Below are 25,584 nucleotides of genomic sequence, written 5' to 3' on the forward strand. Positions count from 1 at the left end.
AGTCTGTTCATGTGAGATGTAAATGGAGCTTCCTGACAGAGCCTAGGCAGTACAAACATGGCCCGTGTTTTTTAAAAAGGCATAGCCTCTGGCCCCAGCTCTGGTAATCCTCACAGGAAATTCGGTGATTCAGGGGAAGAGAATGCATCCGATGTGGAGCTGCTGTTCTCACCATGTTCGGAGGGAACAGCACCAAAACGATCCCCCCTGCTCTCCTGATACATACCCTCCTGACTGCCACATCTGGAAAAAGTTACTCCGCAGCCTCTATTTATATGCAGCCAACAAAAACACTGTGTGTGCACAAGTTATTAGGGCCACAAATTAATCATCCTGCGGCCCAGCCAAGACAGATGTCTGTCATTTGTATTTATTTGCTGTGTGAGTATTTGCCTGTACACAATTGAAAATGTAGTTCTACAGTACAAGAGAGAGAGGTTAATACTGGTACTCACAATATTTATTAGCTGCGCATATTCAGCTGAACAATCTTGAATGTCTTTTGTTCGGTTACAAAGATTATTTATACGACAACTGAACTTTGTCTTGTTGAGTACGTCCTGTATTTACACAGTACTTTATTGCAAGAAATGCCAGAAATGATGTTCTGCAAATTGTGTTCCACGCAAGTGTCTGTCTGGTAATCAGCCAAGAAGAAATATAAATTGTCCAAGCCTGAACTAATTCACTGATGAAAGAGGGAACATAATGATTTATTCAGGAGAAAGCCCTTGCTAAAATGTAGCCAGCAGAGGGCAAACAGATGCATGGTCATAAAATTTAACTTCACCTTCAGCTCCAAAGCCTGTGTTTTTATTTTTTGTAATCATAACAATTATTTAAGGGCATGCGTGTTTGTGCAATGTTGAGAGCACCTTTTAAATCTGAGGTGAGCATTATTGCATAGACATACCGGCTGGAAGTTATTCTCAATGGTATACAGAAAATTAAAGGTTTATATCAGTATATCCAAATTTCCCATCCATTACAGTTCACATAGTGGACTGTAAAACTAGTACAAAAGCAGTCAGACACACTGACAGAGTCAGACACACTAGCTGCCAAAAACCAGATACACAGGGTTACGGTAAATATCTATACTAATGCATTTTCAAATATTTAGAGCAACTGAGAATGGCAATTTGTTCTAGTTGTTGAAAATATACACCATCTAGTGGTCACAATGTTATTTACTTTTGTACTACTACTGCCTGTCCACACTTAAAAACAAATTCACCAAAGAATCTATATGTAAAACACAGTTTTGAGACAGCATAGAATTATATAATCTGTGAGAGCCAATGCATACGGAACTCCAAAAAAATGGCAATTTTAATCTTATGTGACATAAGACATTTTGTGGCCACAATATAAAAATAATATGATTTTTTGGAACTGCAGGGGCTCCGTACAAATATACAGGAAGAGATATGAAAATGCATGGATGCTATAGTTGTAGTATACCTTATGAGATTGCCGGGTCTCATTGCATGTGTGCATGGTTGTGCTGGGTGCAGTAAAAATAATTTAAATTCAAATTTTTGCAAAAAAAAAACGTGTTAGATAATAAAACCAAATTAGATTTTTACACACAAAAGTTTGTGTCTATCCAGGCAAACTGGACTATTCAGAAACAATTAAAACAATTTCAAAAGATTTAAGCCTTAAAAAAAATACATTAAGCCTCTGATTACATTGAACATTACACATAGCTGGAAGGATAAAGACAGAGAAAACATACCTTTACCTTTTATATATAGATAGACATATTTTCTTGGAAAAATTCTGTAAGTGTGAACTAGAGGAAACAAAAACACTATTATCCTGTCACACAACACTGACAAAGCTTTCCTGTACAACAGTTCAGACATGGGAAAAAATGTGCTTTTCAAACAAGTCATGTTATTTCTGGAAATTGTTTGTTAAATGTCCTCCACATAATAAATCTAGCTATGAAAGAACTGAAGATAAAAAATCTACAAGGTTCAGCCAAAGTGCTGAGTCACATTGATGGTGATGTTCCATGTTCTTTTCAACCAGCAATGTTTACTTCAAACTGTAAGTGTTATGCTTTTCAACTGCACTACTATCTGTTGAACAGATATCAAAAAGCAAACATTACCAGAAACAAATTGTAATGCACAGTTTATTAATCTATTCATAAAAAGTCAGATATGGGATTTACTGTACAGCATCAACCTAGCTATATAGATACAGGACAGATAAGTATAAATTATAAATCAATTAATTTATGAGATGAAAGAATAAAGCAAATAAGACAGTGTGACAGAATAGTTCTTTTTATCTGGCTTCTACTCCATTCCGTCACAGTGCTTCGATGATGGGCATCAGTAGAGAGTACACATGACAATGTGGCTGCAGGTTAAACGGGGTGTAATGGAGACAAAGGCTCGGTCGCCCTCTCCGTGTCCCCGGGCAGCAGCTCCAGTCTGGATTTGGCCGCGGTGCTGTGGATCTCTGCCTCGTGCTCCTTGGCTTTGGCCCGAAGCTTGGCGATACTGAAGGAGCGGAACTCGTCCGTGCCAGGGCCCTGAACTCTCTCCAGCTCCCCGGACCGGCGCGCCCCGCCCTGGACGCGGCCGGTCAGGACTGCGGGCGTCGCTGGGGGTCGGGTCCCGGGCCTGGGGTAGCCCCCTTTCTCTGGCTTCCTGTCCCAGTGCTCGCTGTCGGAGCTCTCGGGGTCCTGTATGGCTTGGCGGGACACGGTGGGGACCTCCTGGCAGCCCTCGCCCGCTGCCCTCTCCCCAGCCCGGCCCTGCAGCTTCATCTGCCGCCGCATCTTGGCCCTGCGGTTCTGGAACCACACCTGGAGAGACGGGCACAGGTTCCGCTCTATCAGGAGGGAAGATTTACTCAACCGAGCAAAATCTCCATACATCAATCCACCAGTATGTACAAATAATTTAGCATTAAGAATCAGTTCAACTGAAACGGCACTGTTAATTATATGTGGAAAACAAAAGGCCAAGTGTGATCATTTGTTACAAGACTGGCCCTGGATGTAACAATAACCCCAAGATCTATAAAATATTTTAAGAGCAAAAAAGACACTAATGATATAGGAAAGAGGCAAACCTTATTTTTTTCCATTCATCTGTGTTGATATTCTAAATAAAACCCATTCACCTCATTTACACTTTCCACATTCCAGTCTGTAAATCGCCTCCCACACTGGTGATGCATGCTTCAGACCTCCTAGTGAATACTCGGGCCGTTAATCCCAGCCTGTTCGTCATCGTCTCTGGGAGATGTGGCAGTCAGGACGGCCCAGGTGGCGGGGTCTTACCTGCACTCGAGCCTCGATGAGGTCGAGCCGGAGGGCCAGGGCCTCCCTCATGAAGATGTCAGGGTAGTGCGTGCTCTCGAAGGCCTTCTCCAGCTCCTCCAGCTGCCAGCTGCTGTAGTTGGCCCGAGCCCGCCTCTGCTTCACTGGCCGCAGCTCGTCTGGAAATCACAGCGTGACCGCAGAGCCACCAGCAATTAGGGAGATACCGGCAAGTGACAAGGCTCTAATTGCTCCAGATTGGATAATTAGCAATGCGTTCATTAGGCCCTATTAACATACGCTGCAAAACTGCAGTGGCAATCAATTGTTACTCATGAGTTGTTAGCCTATCTATTGTAAACATTAGCATTATCATTGTTCAGTGGTGAAGGAGCCTGAAGCCTTGTTAACACTTTCATTAGACTTTACACATAATTCTGGATGCAATATGCCAATACTATTTTTAAATTCAAATTCTAGAACTATGAAGGATAGAAACAAGCCATCGAGATTTAGGGACATGAAATGCATATACTATGCAATAAGCAACACATACATTAAATCTAGAATACTGCACTATTTATTGCCTCATAGTTTTTCAATAGTATGTGTAAGTAAAACCAGGGTTATTACTTGCATATACTTTCATTGCCACCTAACAAACACACACACATACACACTCGCATGCATGTATGCTCGCACACAAACACACACACACACAGATTCAGCATTGTACAACAGATGAAACAGTCTAGTTCAGTCAAGCTTCATTTTTCTACACAAATGGCCTACAGACAGTGTGCTTCACGCTGTTAGGTGTCTAGTGTCTCACAGTCTGAAACGACCCCCCTCTCTCACCTGCGTACTCTGGGATCCCCACCAATCCGGCCGCCTGGGTGGCCAGGAGCAGAGCCTGCTTGCAGGGCTCGGGCTGCAGCTGGTAGCTCTGGAATATCTCGTAGCTGACCAGGGGCCTCGGTATGAAGAGGCTGGAGATCTGCGGCATGCCCAGCCTGGCCGGAAAGGCAGGGTAGAAGTGAGCCGCGGAGGAGGGGAAGACGACGGGCGACAGGGCCGACAGCAGCTGGCCCGGGCTGAACATCTCCGCTCTCCCGGCAGGGTCCGGGGGGCTCCCGCGTCCCGGTTCCACACGGCCAGGAGGAGAGGGCCAAGGAAAGACTAACCGAACGGCACACTCAGTCCCCGCTCAACAATGGGCCCTGGATGGTGAGCGTACAAATTGTAAATGCAGATTAGACACTGATATAGAGCGGTGTAATGCAATACAGGTACAGGATCAAATAAAGCAGCCTGCGAACTGAGAAAAAAAGTGTTGTAGCTGGTGTCAGCTGAAGAGGTAGGGTCTTATTGCACCAGCCAATTAAAAATAAGGAAACAAAAAAAAACATTAGCCTAATGCAATGTGTGCCCATTCAGCCAAAAAAATTCCACGTAGAAAATGCAGCACAGCGGCACAGCTGTATAGACGTATAGCAATAAGAGCGATATGAATCCATGTGATCAGAGAGCAGGCTGTGAGCTGTGAGAGAGGAGTCCTTGAAGAGATGGCTGGTGGGTGAAGGTGGAGTCTGCTCCGAGGAGAGAGCTCTCACCTGAGCCAGGTGTGAAGCACACTGCCCCTTACCTGTTTCCTCCCGCCCAAGCCCCGCCTTCTCATCAAGGTCACATGACCACCAACTGAGTGGTGGGGGTGACAGGGGAAAAAAAAGCTTCAAAGAAACTCTTCAATCAACTGAGAAGTATAAATGCAATCAAGGAGTCTAGGTAGAATTTCTGAGCAAATATTCACGGCGATTCATCATTCTACTGACCCGATTAACACTCCGGACATGTACTTCTATCCCCCGCCACCAGCGTACTTCCCCCTAAAAAAGTATTTGGATATATAGAAATAGCACATAAATGAGTGACACAAGTGTACAAGAGTACATCTTTCCTTAGTAGGAGGAGAAAATATGAATCTATCAGACATTTCTTTTTGAAAGGTGTTAGTAGAGGACATGCTCTCTTAAGGCGTACTTTGGACAAGTTGAGACGTTGGTTTGTTTTGGGATTTTTCAGTCAACATGATGGAACACTCATGAGAACTGACATGGAAATGTACGCTCTTTCTTCATCATAGCAGTTTCAGAACATGTACACACAGCATTATGTATCAAATACCACCATCCACAATTGGTTTGATCTACTGAGAACTGGAGCAGCAGTACAATGAATGTTATGAATTACAAGCAATATTTCGTGTACATGCATTACTCATATTGCAATATATGTAAAGGTTCATATAAAAGTAAATGTAAATATTTACATGCACCTGTGGCAGCCATACATACCCAAGCCATAACACTACCTCCACCATGATTCACAGATGAGGTGGCATGTGTTGGATCATGAGCAGTTCCTTGCATTCTCTATACTTTCCTCTCTCCATCACTTTTGTCATCTCATCTGTCCATAGGTCTGTTTATAAACTCTAGTTTTTAATGTACCTTTTTAAGATGGCAGTCTTCACTTTAACCTCATATTCTTTGTTTTATTTAAAATGCAGATCCAAAACAACTATAATTGTGTCACTGTCCCAATACTTAATTATATGTATGTAATATATACATGCATGTACTATATAAGTAAATGCCTTCGGTAATGTCAAAGTTTATTTTGCTGAACCCAGTACAGAATAGCTCCATATTGCATGCATATAAATCCAGCTCATTTTATTTATGGAGCAATGCATGCAGCGTATTAATAACAGGAGAGCAGCAATCCATTGGCTTCCTCTGCCATATCAAAAAGACTTGGGAGCCCAGAGATAACAGATTATTAGGGGAACAATCTGAGCTTTATTTCAGTATGTGGATTAGAGGGACTTCATGGCGGAAAACAATCATACAGGAGGCAGTATTAGGATAATTAGAAAGGCAAACTAATTTGACTTTATTGCCCAGAGAGATTTAGTATCTTAATGACAGGGAGCCACTTGGGTGAAACCCACACAGACCCAATCAGGGAGAGAGAGCACAAAAGCAGCCGTGACAACAAGCCAGGAGAGAAAGAGCTGTGTGTAAACACCCCGTCAATCCAGACCGATAGAGGCCGTAAACACAGCCGATTCTATCTTTTTAATGAGGCGAAAAAACAAACAAGCAGAGTTTACAGGAGAAACACACCACACTAATTAAACGACACACTCAAAATTAATTTAGAGGCTCATTTACTGTATATTACAATGAGGTTTCCTCTTGTGTTCCGCTTAGTAAAGTAGTGAAGAAACCTACAAATGCCTGAGATGTGCAGAATTGTGTTCTCATATAGATTATAAATGAATGAATGAATGAATGAATTATTGAATGAATACATTAATTAATGTATATTATAGTATTTATGAAAGAAAGACAGTGATTCGTTGAACTTGTGTAACCATAATTTAAATTGTTAATGACATTCGACTTTAAGATGTGGCCCTAATTGGGTGGCATATGATTGAAAAGAAATACATACTGTACATACACATTTATATATATATATATTACATAACATGTTCACTGTCTTAAATATCATGACAGCCGCATTAAATGGTGTGAAACAATTAATCATGAACTAATAGCTTCATTAAGACCACTAATTTATCCCTGGAATGGCCTTTCTGATTAGCAGGAATGGGATCACCTGTCCAAATAGTGGATTTTGTGTGAAGCTATGCAGGTGAGGGAGGTCACTGACAATAGCTCTGGGTCAGGGATCCTTGGCCTTTGAAAACAGATCACTTTCACAGCCAAGATTCTATTCCTCTTAAGTCTCTAGAAAGGAAGTGCCTTGCTAGTGTTCTTAATGAGTCTGATAATATAAATGCAATTAAGTTATTCATTGCTCCTCCAGCTGAATTACTTACTCTCTATCGCCTGTGCAGTGTTAACCCAAACTTTCTAGACAACACACATTATGCTTTCAACTGAAAGCATAAACAACTAAACCGTTCTTCCCAAATATAAAATAATGCGCCATATATAACACAATATTTACAGTAGTTCTATAAATCACATCCTATATCACTTTCAAGCATCACTGCAAGTACAAATCCGCTGGTTAAGGATCTGCATTTAGACAAAAAAGCTCACAAGCAATAAATAGATACCACAATTGCCATTGTATTGGAGCAAGGAAGCTGTCTATGGAGCTGTCTATGCATTGAATAGCTCCTGCAATGTTTATTAAAGGCTGCTAAATGTCACTAATATGGGGTCACTTGCATTATAACCTTCGTTATAAAACAGGAAGCAATGCAATAACATTTCTATAAACACTCACAAACTCCTATACACTCAGAATTATCAACAATCACAGAGGTGTAATCACACACATGAACACACACACACGCGTGCTCGTGTACGCACACACACACACACACTCACACACACACAGACAGCTCAGCCGGAGGATCGGCGATGAATGATTGCGGGAGAACGCTCTAAGTTCTGCGCTTCCTGAGTGGCATTGCAGAATGCATCACAGGTGTGTCGATTAAGGGCCAGAGATACCTATCACTTCTGTTAATGTGAACAGACAGCGCCGCGAACACGCTACAGTCACTGCTGTCACCGCTCACCGGCGGGCCGAGCTGGCTTTGATCACTTCACATCCAGAACCCACAGCAGGGCGGAGCCGTGGTCCAAACACGCACGGTACGTGACTCCAGCCCGGCCACGCCACGGATGGCATCGCTCACACACTAGCTCCTCTCTGCTTTCAGCAGCAGCTGATCAAAAACAAAATAACACTGTGCGTAGCCATGGCCCCAAGGCATCTGAGTAATTTAAATTGATGCGCTGATTTCTTTCTTTTTTAAATGACAAAGTTTAGCATTGATTTATCATGTACTCAGTCAAGAATTGAGAACACACGTAAGAGGCATTAATCATAGTTTTAGAAAGGTGAGTTATGCCAACTGTCCATGGACCTACAATATACAATAATAAACTAAATCAGATTAAATGAGCCTTTTATTCTAACTGATTTTAAAAAAAATATATATATATATATATCGTCATTCGTTTAAAAAAAAAAATGTTTTACTTTGAGTCAACTATTTGGATTTGTCGTAATTCAGGTGTCATAACACAAAATGAATCCAAAATGAAAACAGACAGCTAAAATAAATAGCTGATTCGTGAAAGCCGCTCTTCCATGTCAGACACTATGGGAACAATAACACTAAACACCGACACTGGAGAGCAGGTTTGGGACCATTTCAATAAAACACTACTCATCAACGACAAACCCCAACTGGCAGGAGAGACAGCCAAAATGCAGAAATGATCATTTCCTAATAAATACAGTGCTAGTGTATAAGCTGTGCCATCACCAGAATGCCAAGAAAAACGTCGCCATCAGCCAGTAAACAGCTCCAGCAATCGCTTTTCAAAGGGCCTTCTCGTAGTAATGCTGGAACTTAACTCTTCTAAAAAAGGGAAGAATAAGTTTAGGGCCGTGTGGATTTTGTTGAGGGAGGTGGGGGGCAGGGGCTAGGCAAACACTGTGTGTGTGGTGGAGCTGAATAACCAGCTGCCTTTCTCTCGTGATCACAGGTAAATGCCAGGCTTTCTCGGGGACGTCTGAAAGCGGATCCCTTCGCGCAGTGTTTGGGTTGTCCCTGGTTCCTCTAATTCCACCTGATCCGGCTAATCAGGGTTAAAATTTGCGGAGAGCAGCCGGGACAATTCAGGCATCAGTGAGGGGCTCCAAGTACAAATGACCTCCATGCGGATAATTGAAGGAGGCATTAGGGGAACAATGAGTGCTTCACGTCCGTATTAATCGCTCTCCCAGGTATTCTCAGCTCTCTGTATCACATTGCAACCTCTACAATCCGTGGCCAGGCTTAAATAATGATCAGAGTTATATCAGCGGGCCACAAAAATGAGAAACAGGCGGCGTAATCTCTTTGGTTTTAAATGCCCACCAAAACGTTCCATCTTTTCCATTACGGGCATTACTTTTGAATGAGCTTGATTTAACTGGGATTTGCACACATGGAAAGCAAAGGGGTACAGACATTTGTGGGGTGGACATCTTTGGGAGAACAAGGTATTAACCTCTGCTATAGAACTCTCGTGAGTTATTGCAGGGGTGAACGGAAGAACAATGAGAATTTAAAAAAAACATGGATCGCTGCTTTTTGTCAGGTCGGGGAGGGGGAGGGCCTACATTTGAGAAACTATCACCGTCTACCAGCTTGCAGCATGTCCAATATGTGAAAACCCATGAACTGCCAGTGTCACAGCATGAATGAGCTCACTGATTAACGTACAAGAAATGTGTGAGTCACTGTCGCTTATAGTGGCTCTTTTCAGGAAAAGGAAAACAAGAGTTGCATTTATGAAATACGCTTTTCAATTGCACGTGCAAAGTTAGAGTACCTCCATACCTTTGTGGAGCATCTTCAATGGTTTTTTGCTTCTGAACAATGGTTCCTTTCTCCTACCTAAAGAAAGTCAAGAGAGAGAAAAAGTGAGAGATTGAGAGAGAGAGTGAGAGAGAGAGAGCGAGAGAGAGAGAGCGAGAGAGAGAGAGAGATGTATGCTGGGTTCCAAATGCATCTCTGAGGCTGGATGATAATTTAGTAGGGCTAATTGCTTTAATCCCCAACAGGAAATAATTTGCGCATTGTAACGGTGCTGATACTGACAAAGGCTCGAGCGAAGCAGGCAGGGGCAGTGACTCAAGAGGCAGTCGTTTCCGAGAACGCGACACAAACTGCCTCCTTTCACTGGCTCTCTTCCATTGCTCACCCTGGTGGTGAGGGGATTTGTCCCCGTGGAGAAACAATCAAGAAAGAGACAGAGAAACATAACTCTGTGAGGTCTGGGGGAACGCAGAGCGTGAACATCGCCTTGCCCCCATTTGCAGCGCAGCAGGGGTCAGCAGCAGCACTGGTGCTCTATTTTGAGCCAGTCTCTCTTTTTGGACCCTCATGTTACTCAGTGAGGATTTCTCATTAACAAGTGGAATTACCAGGTATTGTTGTCAGAGGTAGACTATGTAGATGGTTGATAACATTAACAAACATCCGCAGTGGTGCTGCTCCAGTTACTATTTAAACTCACCAGCCAAAATCATAGCTAGATGCTTTTAGCTATGGATCTATCAAATATCAATGAATCCAAAATATGAACGTGATAAAGGTATAAGGGCACTAAACTACACAACTGTTACTGCACAGCTGAGGAGAGCTAAAGAGATGTTCTGGAGCCAGCATCTTGTTTTCATTTCACGAATGACACAAACTCCCTCAAGCCCATGTTGCTAACTCATTGTGGCCTGGCTGTCTGATGGCATGTCTTGGGTCACAGTGGAGTAAACACTGATTTTCAAGAAAGCGACAATATGAATAGTGAAATTAATATTTGGCAGCACATTCTCTAATCATCTGCTCGGTGAACACACTGAGGAAAGATGACAATGAATGGAGATGCGTGTCATTGGGGAACCACTCCACCAGCAGAGAGACACACACACACACACACACATACACACTTTGTCTTGTAACTGTATCCAACAGTCAGCAGGCTGATTGGTTTAGTCCTGGCTCACTGGCAATGAGCTAAACCTGAGAGCGAAGGCTGCTTTTCATGTCAAAACCTTCAACAGAATCCGGCCTTGGTCCAAAAGCAATCACACTTTAGACTTCAAAGCAGGGAAAAGGCTGGAGAGAGGCAGTTTACATTTTTCCATGCTAGCCAAGCACAGCTCATGCGTGGAGAGAGAGGAATTGAGATGATCTAAGGTAGAGGATGGCGTTGAGTGGAAGAGGTTGAGCAGACAGGTGTGCGGGGAGGCAAGTCACAACGCGTCGCAGCTCAGCTCAGTCTCTCTGAGCCATGAACACTGGTCAGGCTTCTCCTCGCTGTCCACGTACCTAAGGACCCAAACCAAAATATAGCAATTACTGCTTCACTGCTTTGTCTGTCATCAGGCTCATTAAATGCCATGTAACAGCTTCAGACATCAGTACTACCTTCCAACATTCAAAAACTATTCTCTATTTGTAGACAAAAAAGTCTTTCTGAACAAGTCTCAATAGTTAATGCACAGACAGCTTAGCACTGGCTGAAGATGAAATAATGACATGTGTAAAATAAAATGCAAGCAGCCTGGCCTTTAAGGTATGTCCAACCGAAGCACAAGTTCTTGTTGCAGTTATGCGCCCCATGTTTACTGTGCACTGACTCGGGTTGTGAGTTCTGCGGGACATGGCACATTTAGCTGTGGCATCACCTTGAGAAGAATCGTTTCAGTCAGAATTCGCCCTGCCTCACTGTGCAAGAGCGACTCCGTTGCTCAGTCGGGCACCAGTCATTTGTATACAGCAGCTGCGCATGCGCATGCACATAAAATGGTGGCTGAAAGCACACGCCTTGGAATCCTGTGCTCTCCTAAATCAGTGGTGCCCAATCATGTGCCATGGAGGGCCAAGAGTACACAGGTTTTCATTCAACCCAGTCACCTCACCTGCTAGCATTGTTTTCTGTTTTGGCTCTGTACTCCAGCACATTGGATTTGAAAAGAAACAATTAATATGAGGTTAAAGTACAGACTGAAAGATTTAATTTGAGGGTATTGATCCATGGAGGATTTAGAGCCACTCTTATATACAGACTTAATTTTAGGGGACCAAAACTAATTGGACAAATTAACATAATCTTAAATGAAGTTGTCATATTTAATACTTGGTTGCAAATCCATTGCATTCAATGACTGCCTGATGTCTGTGACCCATAGACATCACCAGATGCTCGGTATCTTGCCAGGTGATGTTCTGCGAGGCCTGTACTGCAGCCATCTTCGGTTCCTGTTTGTTCCTGGGGTGTTTTACCTTCAGTCTTGTCTTCAGAAATTGAAACACATGATCATTTGGAAAGGGTGATTGACATGGCCAGTCAAGAACGTTCCATATTTCTGCCCTGAAAATCTCCTTTCCATCACTTTAGTATAGATTATTACTCGTACCATCTGTTCATAACACATTGCGTTTTTAATGTAATTTTTAGCAAACTACACCCTGGCTGTTTGGTTTTTGAGACTTTTTTTGACAGTACTTTGCTTCTTGTGATAAACCCTTTGAGGTTACACTGGTGTACTCTTCTCATGGTAGTCTTTGACACCTCAATGCTTACATATTGGACAGGGTTTTGAAAATTGAAAAGTAATCTTTGGTCATCCCATGGTCTACAAGGTTGTTTGCTGTTACTGAGCTCACCAGCATATTCTTACTTCCTAACAATGCACTAAACAGTTGATTTTGACAAACCCCATGTTTTGGCTATGTCCCTGATTGATTCATTATGAATTTTCAGGCTCATGATGGTCCGCTCTACTGTCATTGGCACTTCGTTGGTTCTCATAATGAGAAATAGCCTAACACCAAAAAAAGAGCCTGCAGGTATGGAAAAAGGACTTGTGGACAGATGAGACCAAGATTGACTTGTATCAGCATGATGGCAAGAGCAAAGTATGGAGGCCAATAGGAACTGCCCAAGATCCAATGCACCCACCTTACCAAACATGGTTGTGTTATGGTGCTGGCATGTATGGCTGCCACAGTCACTGGCTCACTTGTCTTCATTGATGATGTAACTGTTGATAGCAGCAGCAGAATTAATTCTGAAGTGTACAGAAGCATCTTATCTGCTCAAGTTCAACCAAATACCTCCAAACTCATTGGACTGCGCGGCATTCTACAGCAAGGCACTGATCCCGAACATACTGCTGAAGCAACAACCGGGTTTTTCAAAGCCAAAAACTGGAAAAGTGTATTCACCCAATCTGAATCCAACTAAACATGCATTTCATATGCTGAAGAGTAAGCTTAAGGCAACCACCCCCAAAACAAGCAGGAGCTGAAGATTGCTGCAGTACAGGTCTGGCAAGATACCCAGCACCTGGCAATGTCTATGGGTCACAAATTTCAAGCAGTCATTGCATGGAAAGGATTTGCGAAAAGGACTAAACATGACTACTTTCATTTACATACCATTGATTTCTCCCAAATATCATAGTGCCTTGAAATGGGGGGGCTATGTATAAAAAGTGCTCCAATTTCTATGTGGTAAAACCAAAATATATTAAAAATACCCTTAAATAGAAGCTGATAATGTGTGAACCTAAAATTGTTGAGTACAGAACCAAATAAAGAAAAAATGAAAAAAATATGTCTTTGTCCAAAACATTATGGAGCTCAATATAAGTGAGAAATGGAACATCTTCTCCTGTATCATATCCAGCCATTGATTTGTTTAAAGTTTTCAAAGAATTTGAATTGAAACACTTTAATCAGTGCAAAAATCACATCAATGTCTCTCCAACATATTCAGATGACTGACTTTTTAAATGATGATGAAGTATAGTGGCTTTTAATGATTTTGCTAACAAGGCAGTGACACTCTGGTTAATCTCAGCATGATTAGGGTTAGGTAATTAGGGTCTCACACCGTTCCATTAACTACGTATAGAAAGGGGAAAGGCAGCTCCCAGCAAGGGCTTGGAGGTGTGAAACACTGGGAGAAGGTCCTAATCCACTGCGTATGCGTGTGTGCGCTGGGGAGAAAGAGAAAGAGAGAGAGACAGAGAGAGAGAGAGAAAAAAAGTGAGAGAGGAAGAGAGAGACAGAGAGAGAGAGAGAGAGAGAGAGAGAGGGGCGAAGCGGCATAGATTAAAGAGGCCAGGGCTGTCAGCGTGTCAGTGGCCCATCAGGCTCCTCAGCTCCACCCCTCCAGAGGACAGCTCCTTGCAAGCTGTCACTGGGCTCCGTTCCGCCCCACTGCCACCCAGCCAATCGGATGCTGGCTCGACGCCCAGAGCGCAGACATTAGATGTATCTGTTGCAAGCTGTTGAAAAAGAAAGAAAGAAAAAAGAATTAAAAATGTAGCGTGTTGTGTAACGCTCCAAAGGTACCATTAACGGTAATAGGACACATCATCCCCTAAGCAAATGATCAAATTAACATAATAGTCAGTCCAATTATCACCCATGTCACAAAATGAGTTATTACTTCTCCCCCATTCAAGCCAAAAAGAGACCACTTACAGAGACCTGTACAAGCTTGTCAGAAAAAAATAACATTTTTACTCACAACAACAGATGTCACCATTCTCAGCCAAACAAATTGGAGCTGCAGGTATATTTCCAAATGTCATCATTCTCCGCCAATCAAAATGTAGTCATGGGTTCCAGTCAGTCAAAAAATATGATGAATGTCATATAAGCATATGAAAAGTACAAGTAGAAATAGGGTAACATGGGGAGGGGGGGAACAGCCCCTGTGGTAAGAAACCCCCACCCCCCTTAATTTTCTTCCTGACCAATAAATTGCGCAAATATTAACGTCAACACAATTTATTGAATGTCTCTGCTACTTCAGATTTTTACATTTCATCAGCCTCACGATATTTGTTAGATTTATTCCACTGAAACCTTCTTGAAGTGCGTTCACTGAAAAAAGTGATCTACTGTATTGTCGCTCAATAAACGTGTCTACTAAGTGATTGGTAGATAATCTAATGATCTGTAGTATTAAACTGTACATCAATAGTTATTTTTAAATGTGTTTGGAGATTCATGAGGGAAGTAATTATTTTTTGAGAGAAACAAAAAAACGTTTTTTTTTACAGGGGAAAATGTAAAGTCACCCCCTTTGTGGCAAAAGTCCCCTGGAGCAGTTGTGGACACAGTCTTGAAGATGCACAAATATGTTAATTAATTTAATAGTTACGTGAAAATACTATTTGTTGTTCATACTGTCACTTTAACTACCTATCATTAGCATTAGCATAGTTAGCATTATCCAGCTACTAGGTTAACTGTCTTAACTAGATTTTTTTTTAAAAACATTTTGAATAAACTGGTGCAACTGTCAGGTATGAATTAACTGTTAAATGTCTTCTTTTTAATCTTGCGTCATTATAATGAAATGAAATGTTATTGTCATTAGTAAATTAATACTAATTAATCATTTCATAAATAAACGCATTTGGATTTCAAATATTTCCTTTCTACAGTGAGTTCTCATTTGCCATGTCTGTTTACAATAAAAAATGATTGAAACATTTTACCTTAAAACAGGCTATTTAGTGTTGTAAGTATAAAGAGCATCTACTTTGATATAAAATGTAAATTAAATTAATATGAAAAAATAAGATGGTAATTGGAGCAAGTTGCCGGGTTCTTGCTCCAGGAAGGGGAGAATCCGGCCACAATAGTGGAGCAAGAATCTCTTTTTTTTAAGTTCTATTCCAAAAGATTTGTCCACTGTTACATTTTATTTATCCTAAAACATATAGATTTAAGCACATGCTAAGCATTGTGCAAATAGCAAATAGTCAACATATCCAGTTTTCTTATTAGTTATTTATTTATTTATTATGTTTTTTTAAATCAGTAAACCGGTTAAGGTAAGCGTCTTCCCCCATCTTATCGTAGCGTATAGTTAACACAATGAAATAGGAAGTGTGAACACAAGTTGCCGGGTCACTCTTCAGAAAGCGGCAGAATCTGGTATCTGTAAAGGGGGTAACAATTTCTAAAATCGCCACAGAAGATCATCTTAACTGCTTAAGAGTTTCCTTCTTTTCTCCTGTAAAAGTGATTATGATGAATAGCCTACCAAACCAAAAGGCATTAAGCATTTTTAAACCACCAAATTCCAGCCCTTGCTTCCCTTGTCGGTTATGACATTTTAAAAGGAGAGCGCTGAACAGATTAGCGGAGATGGCCGGAGCTCATCATCGGAAACGCCTTTCATCAGCCTCAAAGCGTGCAATTTCTCTTCAGTCCGTCAATCTGAGCGGATGACTGCGCCTCCCCTACCCTCAGTGTGGGTACATTTCAGCCTCAGATAGCCTAATATTATTCCTCCCTTAGAACAACAAGGGGCTCCCCTCCACTCCCCGCACTGAAAGCCGATCCTGCTAGAAACGGCTTCAGCGCCGTGGAAAACAAACCGCCCGTATCCCCCTGAAAGAGACCGATCTGTACGATTAAACAATTACCAATTAGGTCATTTACACTTGCCCGCATGCCCACACGTCGACCTTCCCTCCTCCTTTGACTCCCATCAAGAGGTTTTCAGATGGAGATCAGTGACAAAGCGCAAAACATTTCACAATTTCATGGCAAATTGGTTCCCAGTGCGTTATTCGTTCGCCTCAAATAGCCTATACGAAAAACACAATGACGGGAATGGATAAAATAGCCTTAACTGTGGTGGCTGGCTCCAGCTCCTGTTTTATCAACAGTGAAAAAATGAGTGAAATCCTGCAGCTTGCACGGGGTCGTGGTTACCTGTTCGTTTCACTCCATGTAATGAAGTGGAAATAAGTAAAGAAACAGAACAGGCACACTCTAGGCCCACCAGCAAAAAATCCACAGTCGTCTTGCGCACAAAAACAATAACAAAGTTTGTAAAAAAAGTCAGTTGTTTTCACAGGTGCTTTGGATAATATAAACTATGAGTTTCTCAACAGAGCCGGTTGCTAATAGCAGGCATTTCCCTTTAGACTCTGACCTGTCAGGTCAGTGGTGTTTTGCCCGCCTTCCCACAGAGACTTGGTGTTCCCTTAACAGCAAGCAAAAAGGAGGAAAGCCCACCCTGCATACGGGCATATTTTATACGAGGTTAGGCAATACACATCTGTCTATCTTTACTAACTCCATAGTGAAATGAAGCTCTCGCTCATACATTTATCTATAGTCACCTTCACGTATGAGTTTGTGCTGTGTTTCTGTTGCCTAGCGTAAGCATTGCTGATGCTGTAAATCCTTTCACCAGGTGTAATGTAATAAACCACAGAAAGCTGGAATGGAAAGAGAAATGAAGTGCAGAAGAAACACTGAGGCTCCTTGGGGCGGTCTGGACCGAGTCGAACTTTCCGCCGCCTGTGAAGTCTGTCGCCATGCTGAGTTACAGAGAACAGGCATCACTTCAGATGATTTCCTCAGTGACTGCAGGTTGTCATCATCTCAGCTGTGCACACGTATTTAGCTGTACAGGATGATTCACTGACTGAATGGTGCGAGGCCCAACGCCAGGCTGACAGAGAGCAGCAACACAGGGTGCTGTTCTGAGTGGATCTTACCGGGGACATTATCCGAACGGAGCGTGGGACGGGGCGGAAGCTCCTCTCCAGTGTCCCTGAGCGTGCAGATTCTCAGCCATGTGGCCCCATTAGCAGCCTATTCAACTTCCTTTCCTGCGAGTAGACAAAAAGACGGCATGATTCAAAGGAGCTGATGAGAGGAGGCAATAAACTGGTTATTACTGTGAGAAATAACCGCGTAAGAAACAGCAACGGTGTGCGAGCCCGTTTCATTTTTCATTTCGTGACTTTTCTTACGGTGCAGTCAACAGCAATTTTGTTCCAAGGGGTACAACAGTTAATCAAATTTGATTGACTGAATAATAGAGCAGCACCAATCCCAACCCTGAGGTAGCAATGTAACATTCACTTCCTTTCCTTTTGCTGATGCTTAAATAAGCCTTTGCTATTAGATTGTTCAGAGAGCCTTCCAGTATATTTTATGTTGGCTCCTACACCAGCTGGCCCGGCTGCTTTATTTTTTTGGTGAGTAAACAGAGAAGTGACAAGCTCACTACAGGGTGCAGGAATAGGCCTGCAGGCCAGGAGCAGCCCTGTGTCACCTCTGAGTAACCTGCATGTGATCGCTGATGAAACAGACCTGTCGAGAATACTTCCCCAAGTTCTGCAGGGCAAGTAAACAGGACAAACAGTCAGCACAGCGGGGAAGAGGAGATCAGGTGGCGTGTTCCAGTGACAGTGACTTATGGGCTGTTTGCAATGAAAGTGGCACTGGATCTGCCGTGGCCACACGCTGATTAGCGTTCAGCGGTGCCCTGCTGACAGCAGGGTATGTTTTAATCAGCTGCATCCTCCTCTTCCATTACCAACGCTGCTAATTTGATTGATGCTATCTGTGACTATGCCCAAGACATCTATGCATATCTTGAATGTTTGGCTATATACTACTATTATATAAAGTAGTTTGCAGTGATTAGTAGATTTGTTTTCTGGCCAATTTAAACATTTTGACTGTGATATTCTACCATTTAGAAGCTGGAGATTTATTGTACAAATCTTATAGTCTGCACGGACTGAACCACTGTATAAGCTGAATTTGTATGATTAATTCCATTCCTGCAGGACCTTGATGTGTCCGCCCTCTGGTGTTCACTATGGATATAGCAAGAGTTTCAGTGGCTACTGGCTCTGAATGCCCAGAGCTTTACTTCACTATCAGGTATACATATTGAGGGAAGGTGGATGTAACTGTGGACGATGGCTGAAACTATTATAAACAATCTTTGAGACTTGGTGGTTGCTGAAGTTAATTAACCCTTCTAAATCCACCTAGCAAGCAGCAATCAAAAAACCTTATCAAGAATAATATTTTAATGTCTTCTGATTTCTGCCATAGCATATTTGAATGACTCCATGGTAAATACCAAATGTATTATTTAACAATTAAAGCTGAATGTTTTTAATGGACTCCTTTTGTTGTTGTTGTTTTAGAAAGATGACAGCTCATCCTCAGTAACCTTGAATTCAAATCCAAATGAAGGTTCTGCAGGCGAGGGGTAGGTCAGAGCCAGCTTCCTACAGGCGCCTGTTGGCACCTGACATACGGCTCTCCGTGGATGTGGAGTCTCTGATGTCAGCCAGCAGTGTAATTAAACAGTGAATCCGGACACGGCGCTGGGAGACTGGGAGCACAAAGCATCCATCACGCCCGTGTCATTCGCGGCATATCTGCTATAAATAACACTAATCAGCAACCACTCCTCCATATCTACTTCTTCATAGCTCAGTCCACTCACTGTCCACAGCGGCGATGTATAGAGCCACAGTGGGGATAGGCGATGTGATCTGAAACCAAGAACAAAGAGACGTTGTGAGAGCCTGTACTCTCAGATCGCTGCGGACGGCTCTGTGTGTGCGTATGTGTGTGTGAGTGTGTGTGTCTCTGTGTGTCTGGGTGAGCGTGTGTGTGTTTTCATCCGTGTGTGTGTGTGTGTGCGTGTGTGTGCCTGCGTGAGTGTGTGTGCATTTACATCCATGTGTGTGTATGTGAGCATGTGTGTATATGTGTGGGTGTGTGTGTCCACTAGTGTATGTTGGTGCGTACATCTGTGTGTGCATCTGGATGTGTGTGCGTGTGTGTGTGTGTATGTATGTGCGTGCGTGCATCCTTGCGTGTGTGTGTGTGTATGCGTGTGTGTGTGCACAGCACACAGGAGGCTTATACTAAGTCTACAGTCATCACAGTGAGGAAAGTTTGAGCTGAGCATCAGGCCCCTGACTCTTCTTTCTTCCAGCCTCTTGTTCCATCAGTATAGTAAACACCAGCTAATCCACTGTTGTCCTTACAAGAGAAGAAAAGAAACTGCAGAAAGACTTTATCCCATACAGGGTGAACACAAATGTTTTTATATAGTGACTTAATCTGCTATTATGTTCACTGGTTACCGTTTTAGAATGGGGCTGAGCATTACATAAAATATTCTAATTATCGAGCTAATGTTGCTTGACCTTGGCCAAACTTTCCCCATCAAGCCCCGGTTTAAATACCAAAGACAGATTAATGAAGAGAGTGGTGCTTCCTCAAAGAACCCCCGCTTCAAGACTATCTCCAATAGCTAAGTCAGAGCAAGGAATTCACAGCACAGCCGAGTAAAGGACTTCCGCCTTAATCCTCTCGCCTTTATTAGGCCACTGTGAGCTATTAACGAGATCACAGCTGGGAAGATAGGAATATTTTGCTAGTTTTAATTTCACACCAATAGACATAATTGAAGTGCTTTCCACGGCCCCAGCGAGTGCCCTATCTACCCTCCAGAAATAACATTTGAACTTCATCAGAATACTGCTCACTGCAGCCCGGTGATCTGCAGTGACACTTATTTATCAAAAGATTTTAAGGCTAAATTTTAACTTTACTTTCCGTGTTTAAGAAAAGTAATAACTTGTAGCTTTTCAGACGTGTCCTAAAGTTGTTGTGAGATGGTGTATTTTGGTTTGCCTAACATAACAAAATGGCAGTTGCATTTACAAATAAATAATAATAAATAATAAATCCTAGAGAGGCCTGAGAAGAAGATTCATGCATTCAGGTAGATAATGAAACCATAAAAATGAAACCATATTGCATCCAACAATGCAATTTTCAAAAGGGCTCTCAATTAAGCATCAAGTAAGGATCCTTTGAAAAACTGCAGTGGTTGTTTATTTTGTCCCATTAATTATGCAGGTGTATGACACTTATTTCAGGATATACTCCATCTTGCCCTTCTACCTTAGCCCTGCTTAATGAAATAATTTTATGGATATCATTTTTGCTGTAAAAACCTTTGGTATTTTTTGAGTAACATGGCAGAGGCATTTACTTGATGAAACACAAAGGAATGTTCAATAATGCTATATTTGTTTGAGTAGGAACACAAGGCAAGGCATGTAGTAGAGGCAGATCCTAGGCCTTTTCAAATTCAGGCTTGATGTAGTGCTACAACTCTAGTCTGTGCAGAAATGGCAAGTGTTAGATAGACTGAATGACCTGTTATCAGCATTATATGTTCTTGTTCTTATATAGGTTTCCAGACAAAAAATAATATTTAAAGTAACCATAAGATCTGGGGGAATACCACAATATTCCATCAGTCATTATCAGGAGTGAATTCCCCCTGCCTCAAATTAACCTGTCTCTTTTGCAGGTATCCCCAAATCACCAACAGAAGACAGACATGGTAAGTAAATGAAAAAACAGGGAATCTTTATTGGGTACAATTCATTAAGATTATACAACCATTTATACACATCAGAACAGTAACTCCCTTCTCCACTCCCTTTCTCTCCTGCTCCACTCACATCGCTGTACCGAGGCTGCCCAGGTAAGTAGTCGCTACGTCACATGCAATTCAGAGTAGCAACTCATGAATTATGCATTATCACTCGCACACACTGCATCAATATCAAGAGCACACAGTGGCCCAGTTTACACACCAGCTAGTACCCAGACTGCCCACCCACTGTAGGGGGACCCCTTCTAATCACATCCAGAGATACAGGGATTACAGAGGGTGGTTGCTCTACAAGAGCACACCGCTATACACAGAAAAAAAAAATACAGAAGAACCATCGGCCCATGCCACTTTGCCAGACCCAGCTACATTCCAAATAAAAAGAAAACTCAGGTCTGCTCCCAGTGACCACTCCTGTTCTGCCTCCACTCTGAATCCAAGTGTTCTGACTGGCCCTGCTCCAAACAGTACTCTGGTGGAGGGAAGTGCACCGCTGTTATCCCACAATCACCCCGTCATCAGACACCCACACCCTGGGCAACCCAGGCCAGCTCACATCCCTTATGCCCTGGAAGAGCAGTCAGGATTCCAGCCCAGGATTTCCCTGTAGCTATGCTTCCATGCTGCTGACTGCGTTTTTTCTGCTCCCCCCAAGGTTTATCTCCTCTGCTCACCACAATCCACAGATTAGAGATCAGATAAGCTTCATAACACGCTTGCACGTATTCAACCCATGTAAAAAAGAATGCTGCACAACAATTTCTGTCAAAATACTTGCACAAATCGGGATTACAGAGTTAGCTGGATAACTGCACTGAGTAAAACCTGGATCGCTCCCAAATCTGAAACATGGACTGAAAAAAAGAAGAGCCGTTCTGGGTTTTACTCAGAACATTTATCCAGCTAACACATTAATCCTGCTTCATGAAATAACCCCCTGGTAATTTCCAATCAGCCCAAACATATACTTCCACAGAGGAACTCACTTCTTACTCCAAATTCTCTGCCTCTGCTGCAGCTGCACCTGTTTTGTTTTTTTGTTTTCTTTTTTTGAATTCCTCTACATGGCCGATTACCTCTAACTGATTATAGGTGTGCTCCGTATCCTCTACCCTGTAACCCCGCCCATGCAATTACTGCACCGGCTCTCCCAGGCTGCAGCCATTCAGTCCTGACAGCACGGCACTGTTCTCCGACACATACCGCTTCTAAAAAGGGTCCTCCACTGTATATGGCTTCATTTCCGATAAAATCTTCCCACCACAGCAGGTTAATGGTGTGGGTTGCTTTGGATTGAAACATTCTCACAAAATTCACTCCACAGCACTATCTTATTCAGTTATCTCTTTCCACTGATTGACATTGCTCATTCCTTTATCAAATGAAATCATCCTTTTTAAGCAAGTATTTGATATCATATTCAGTGGCTAATATATCTTTGAGTGCATGGGACTCTGAGTGACTCTATTTTGTGGACTTGGAAAATATGTCTAAATTGTAGAGATAACATTGAAAACAAACTGTTGCAAAGAGTTATTCTGGATGCATGCAATTAAACATTATGAGCAAAGCCAAATGAGGAAATCAATTTTTTATACTGTCTTATGGCTATGTTGTAGGCAAGCCTATATGGAGAGTAATGGATGGTTATATTTTTGTGGAGGTGCACATCACTCTGTGTTATAGAGAAAATTAGATGTGGCACACCCAGTTTTTCTGATGCACATCCACAGTCTTTTTTCAGGCTACACTAGTGATATGCAGCAGAGGCAGATATGATTGGCTGAGGAGCAGATGACAATATGTTTATTTTGCTGAAAGATTTGTATTTTTCGTTTTATTGTTTTATAAGACACACATGCACACACACACATGGACACACATACACACACACACTCAAATGTGTGTAACGGTTAAATGCAAAAAAAAAAAAATGTATTGGGACAATGATACAATTTTTTTTTTGGCTCTGTACTACAGCACATTTTATTTGAAGTAAATCAAGGCAGTCAGCTTCATTTGAGAGTATTTACATCCGTATCGGGTGATTCTTGTAGATATTACAATACTTTTTATATATAGTCCCACATTTTAGGGGACCAAAAGTAGTTGGACAATTGGCTGCTCAGCTGTTTCTTGGCCAGCTGGGTGTAATTACATCATTAATTCATGCACAAGAAAGCTAACAAAGGTCTAGAGTGGATTCTACATGTGGAATTTTCATTTGGAGTCTGTTGCTGTGGTTTTTCAAAATGAGGACCGAAGAAATATCAGTGCCAGTGAAACAAAGGGTTGCAGAGCCTATATAGCCATATGGAGAAAGAACAAAAAGAACAACATAGTCATGAAAATAACTTATTTTTAGAAGATGTTCTTTTTGCTCCCTAGTCAGCGAATGTTGAAAGCTTCATATTTACAAGAGTAAACATTGCAAAATAACCATGGGGAAATTGAATTGAAGAAGGTTTTGAGAAGTATTTCCTACTCCTTACAAAGTAAACCTGACAGTTATTTACACAGATTTGTGAACACCAGAGACAAAAGTAGTCTTACTTTACGATAAACAACAGAAAGAAGAAGTAATCCAAACAATTCTGTGATCATATTATTCCACCAAATAAATTCAATCCTTAATTGGCAGAATCTGCCATCTTTTTATTTTTTTTTTCGTGAGGAACAGACGGATTGCCATGGTAACAGGGCCCTTCAGGCATTGGTGGCTTTTGTCTCTCTGCCAACTGTCATCATCAAGACAGCAGCTTTACAAGTAAAGGGGCCTTCACCTCTACTGACCCCTTCAACACTGAAGAGTAAACATCATCCCCAACTAGCCTGTTATGATTAACACAAATACAAATGTTGTCTGTTTAGCAGACTGGCTGACATATTGGCACAGTTCAGTGCTCAGACACATCACATAGCCACTGTGACATTTATGATTTCTGTGAAGAATTTCGAAAAGCTAGCTAAACCATTCTGAGACACATCCAGTATTCTCGTGCAAAGAAACCCGCCATAAGGTAAGCCACACTTAAAATTTCAAGGACAACCATTATTGTCCCCTGGTGTAGTTTATTAGGCCTCTGGTTTGACCGCAAGCACTTTCTGAATCTCTTTGATTCATGGCTTTGAATTCACGATGAACGCAACAAGCCATCAGAGGTCAGTGGCTCCAGTGTGAAATCTGTTTTCTTATATTCTTGCTTAGGCTTAGTTGTGCTTTTAGAGAAAGAACTAACGCTGCCAGACTCATAAAGAAAAATAAACACATGGCAAGCACAGAGACTCGGGGGCGGTAATAAAATCTGCGAACACATAGAGATTTAGGGTCAAGAAGTCTGGAAAGATTGTTTAACAACTGCCATCTATTACTGCCAATATTAGAGTAATGTAAGCTATTTACTTCAGCGTGAAAGTTTCAATCCAAGGCCCTATTATAGCTGTTCATTTCAGGGTCCTTAGAAGAAGATCGGGAACACAGCTCACACATGTATTTAGGGATGATAAAGAACTGAAAAGATGGACCATTAGAGCTCAATACCTCATTGACATCTTATAATTATACCTCTTTAGCTGTCAGGGTGGTTGATAATATATGCATGTGACTGAGGTATAGGAATCTCTGTGAAACGGAGAAAACCTGTCTGCAACTGAAAAAGGACACTGTCACATTCTATCAAATGGAAAAGGGACGCCATAGAAGGACATTGCCTGTCTTGCAGGTTTGGGGAGATGGTGCTGAAGACCAAGGCCTTCCCTAGGCACTACAGAGGTCAGCTCCTGCAGGATGACCATGACTAAGAGTGGGGATGAAGAGTGCACACAGCATAGTTTCTCCTGGTAGGGTGTGTTAGTGACCCTTGAGCTTCCTAATTCTGCTCCAGCTGACTCAACAGCAAGCAGGATAAGGTGTGGTCGCATTGCAAGGCCATGACCAGGCCTTTCTATCAGTCTGTCTTGCTGACTGTGTCCCTGAAACACACACACACACACACACACACACACGCACACATGTGCGCGCACACACTCAAAAAATACACACACGTACACCCACACACATAAAAACACACACATACATATACACACAAGTTCACATGCACACACACACACACACACACGCACACAAGTTCTGTCTCTATTTCGCTGTCTCTCACACACACAAACAGAATGCGGAGGAGGGGGCAGATACAATCAATGATAGTAGTGTCAGTCTTCACATGTTGCCAGCTTTCTGATGCCTGTGGCTCAAAGATCAGTTGCCTTAAGGTTATATGGCAACAATTTCTAATCAGTTATCAGTGCCTTGCACTTTGAGCAGTGTTGTAGTAAATGAGGGTTTAATGAATGCTAAAAGGCACATGAAAAGAATTTGCTCCTTTTGGTTTGACAGCAAGACTCCAAACAAGGAAAATGATG

At 42.2% G+C, this 25,584-nt stretch overlaps 1 protein-coding gene across 1 annotated transcript; it reads right to left on the reverse strand.

The window, feature by feature from the left end:
• Positions 1–1,738: 1,738 nt before the first annotated feature.
• On the reverse strand, positions 1,739–6,682 carry LOC135248171 (retina and anterior neural fold homeobox protein 2-like). Its single transcript, XM_064322487.1, has 3 exons — positions 4,145–6,682; positions 3,308–3,465; positions 1,739–2,827 (listed from the first exon to the last, which is right to left on the reverse strand). The coding sequence occupies exons 1-3, from the start codon at positions 4,386–4,388 to the stop codon at positions 2,384–2,386; spliced, it is 846 nt and encodes a 281-aa protein (XP_064178557.1). The 5' UTR covers positions 4,389–6,682; the 3' UTR covers positions 1,739–2,383.
• Positions 6,683–25,584: the final 18,902 nt, after the last annotated feature.

Source organism: Anguilla rostrata, chromosome 2 (genome assembly GCF_018555375.3).
Source record: "Anguilla rostrata isolate EN2019 chromosome 2, ASM1855537v3, whole genome shotgun sequence".
Classification (NCBI taxonomy): Eukaryota; Metazoa; Chordata; class Actinopteri; order Anguilliformes; family Anguillidae; genus Anguilla; species Anguilla rostrata.

Excerpts from the sequence above, each read along its gene's own strand:
- LOC135248171 (XM_064322487.1), bottom strand. The coding sequence starts at position 4,388 with ATGTTCAGCCCGGGCCAGCTGCTGTCGGCCCTGTCGCCCGTCGTCTTC. Across the intron at positions 3,466-4,144 it reads GGGGATCCCAGAGTACGCAG|ACGAGCTGCGGCCAGTGAAG; the intron begins GTGAGAGAGGGG and ends TGTGATTTCCAG. Across the intron at positions 2,828-3,307 it reads TCATCGAGGCTCGAGTGCAG|GTGTGGTTCCAGAACCGCAG; the intron begins GTAAGACCCCGC and ends CCGTCTCTCCAG.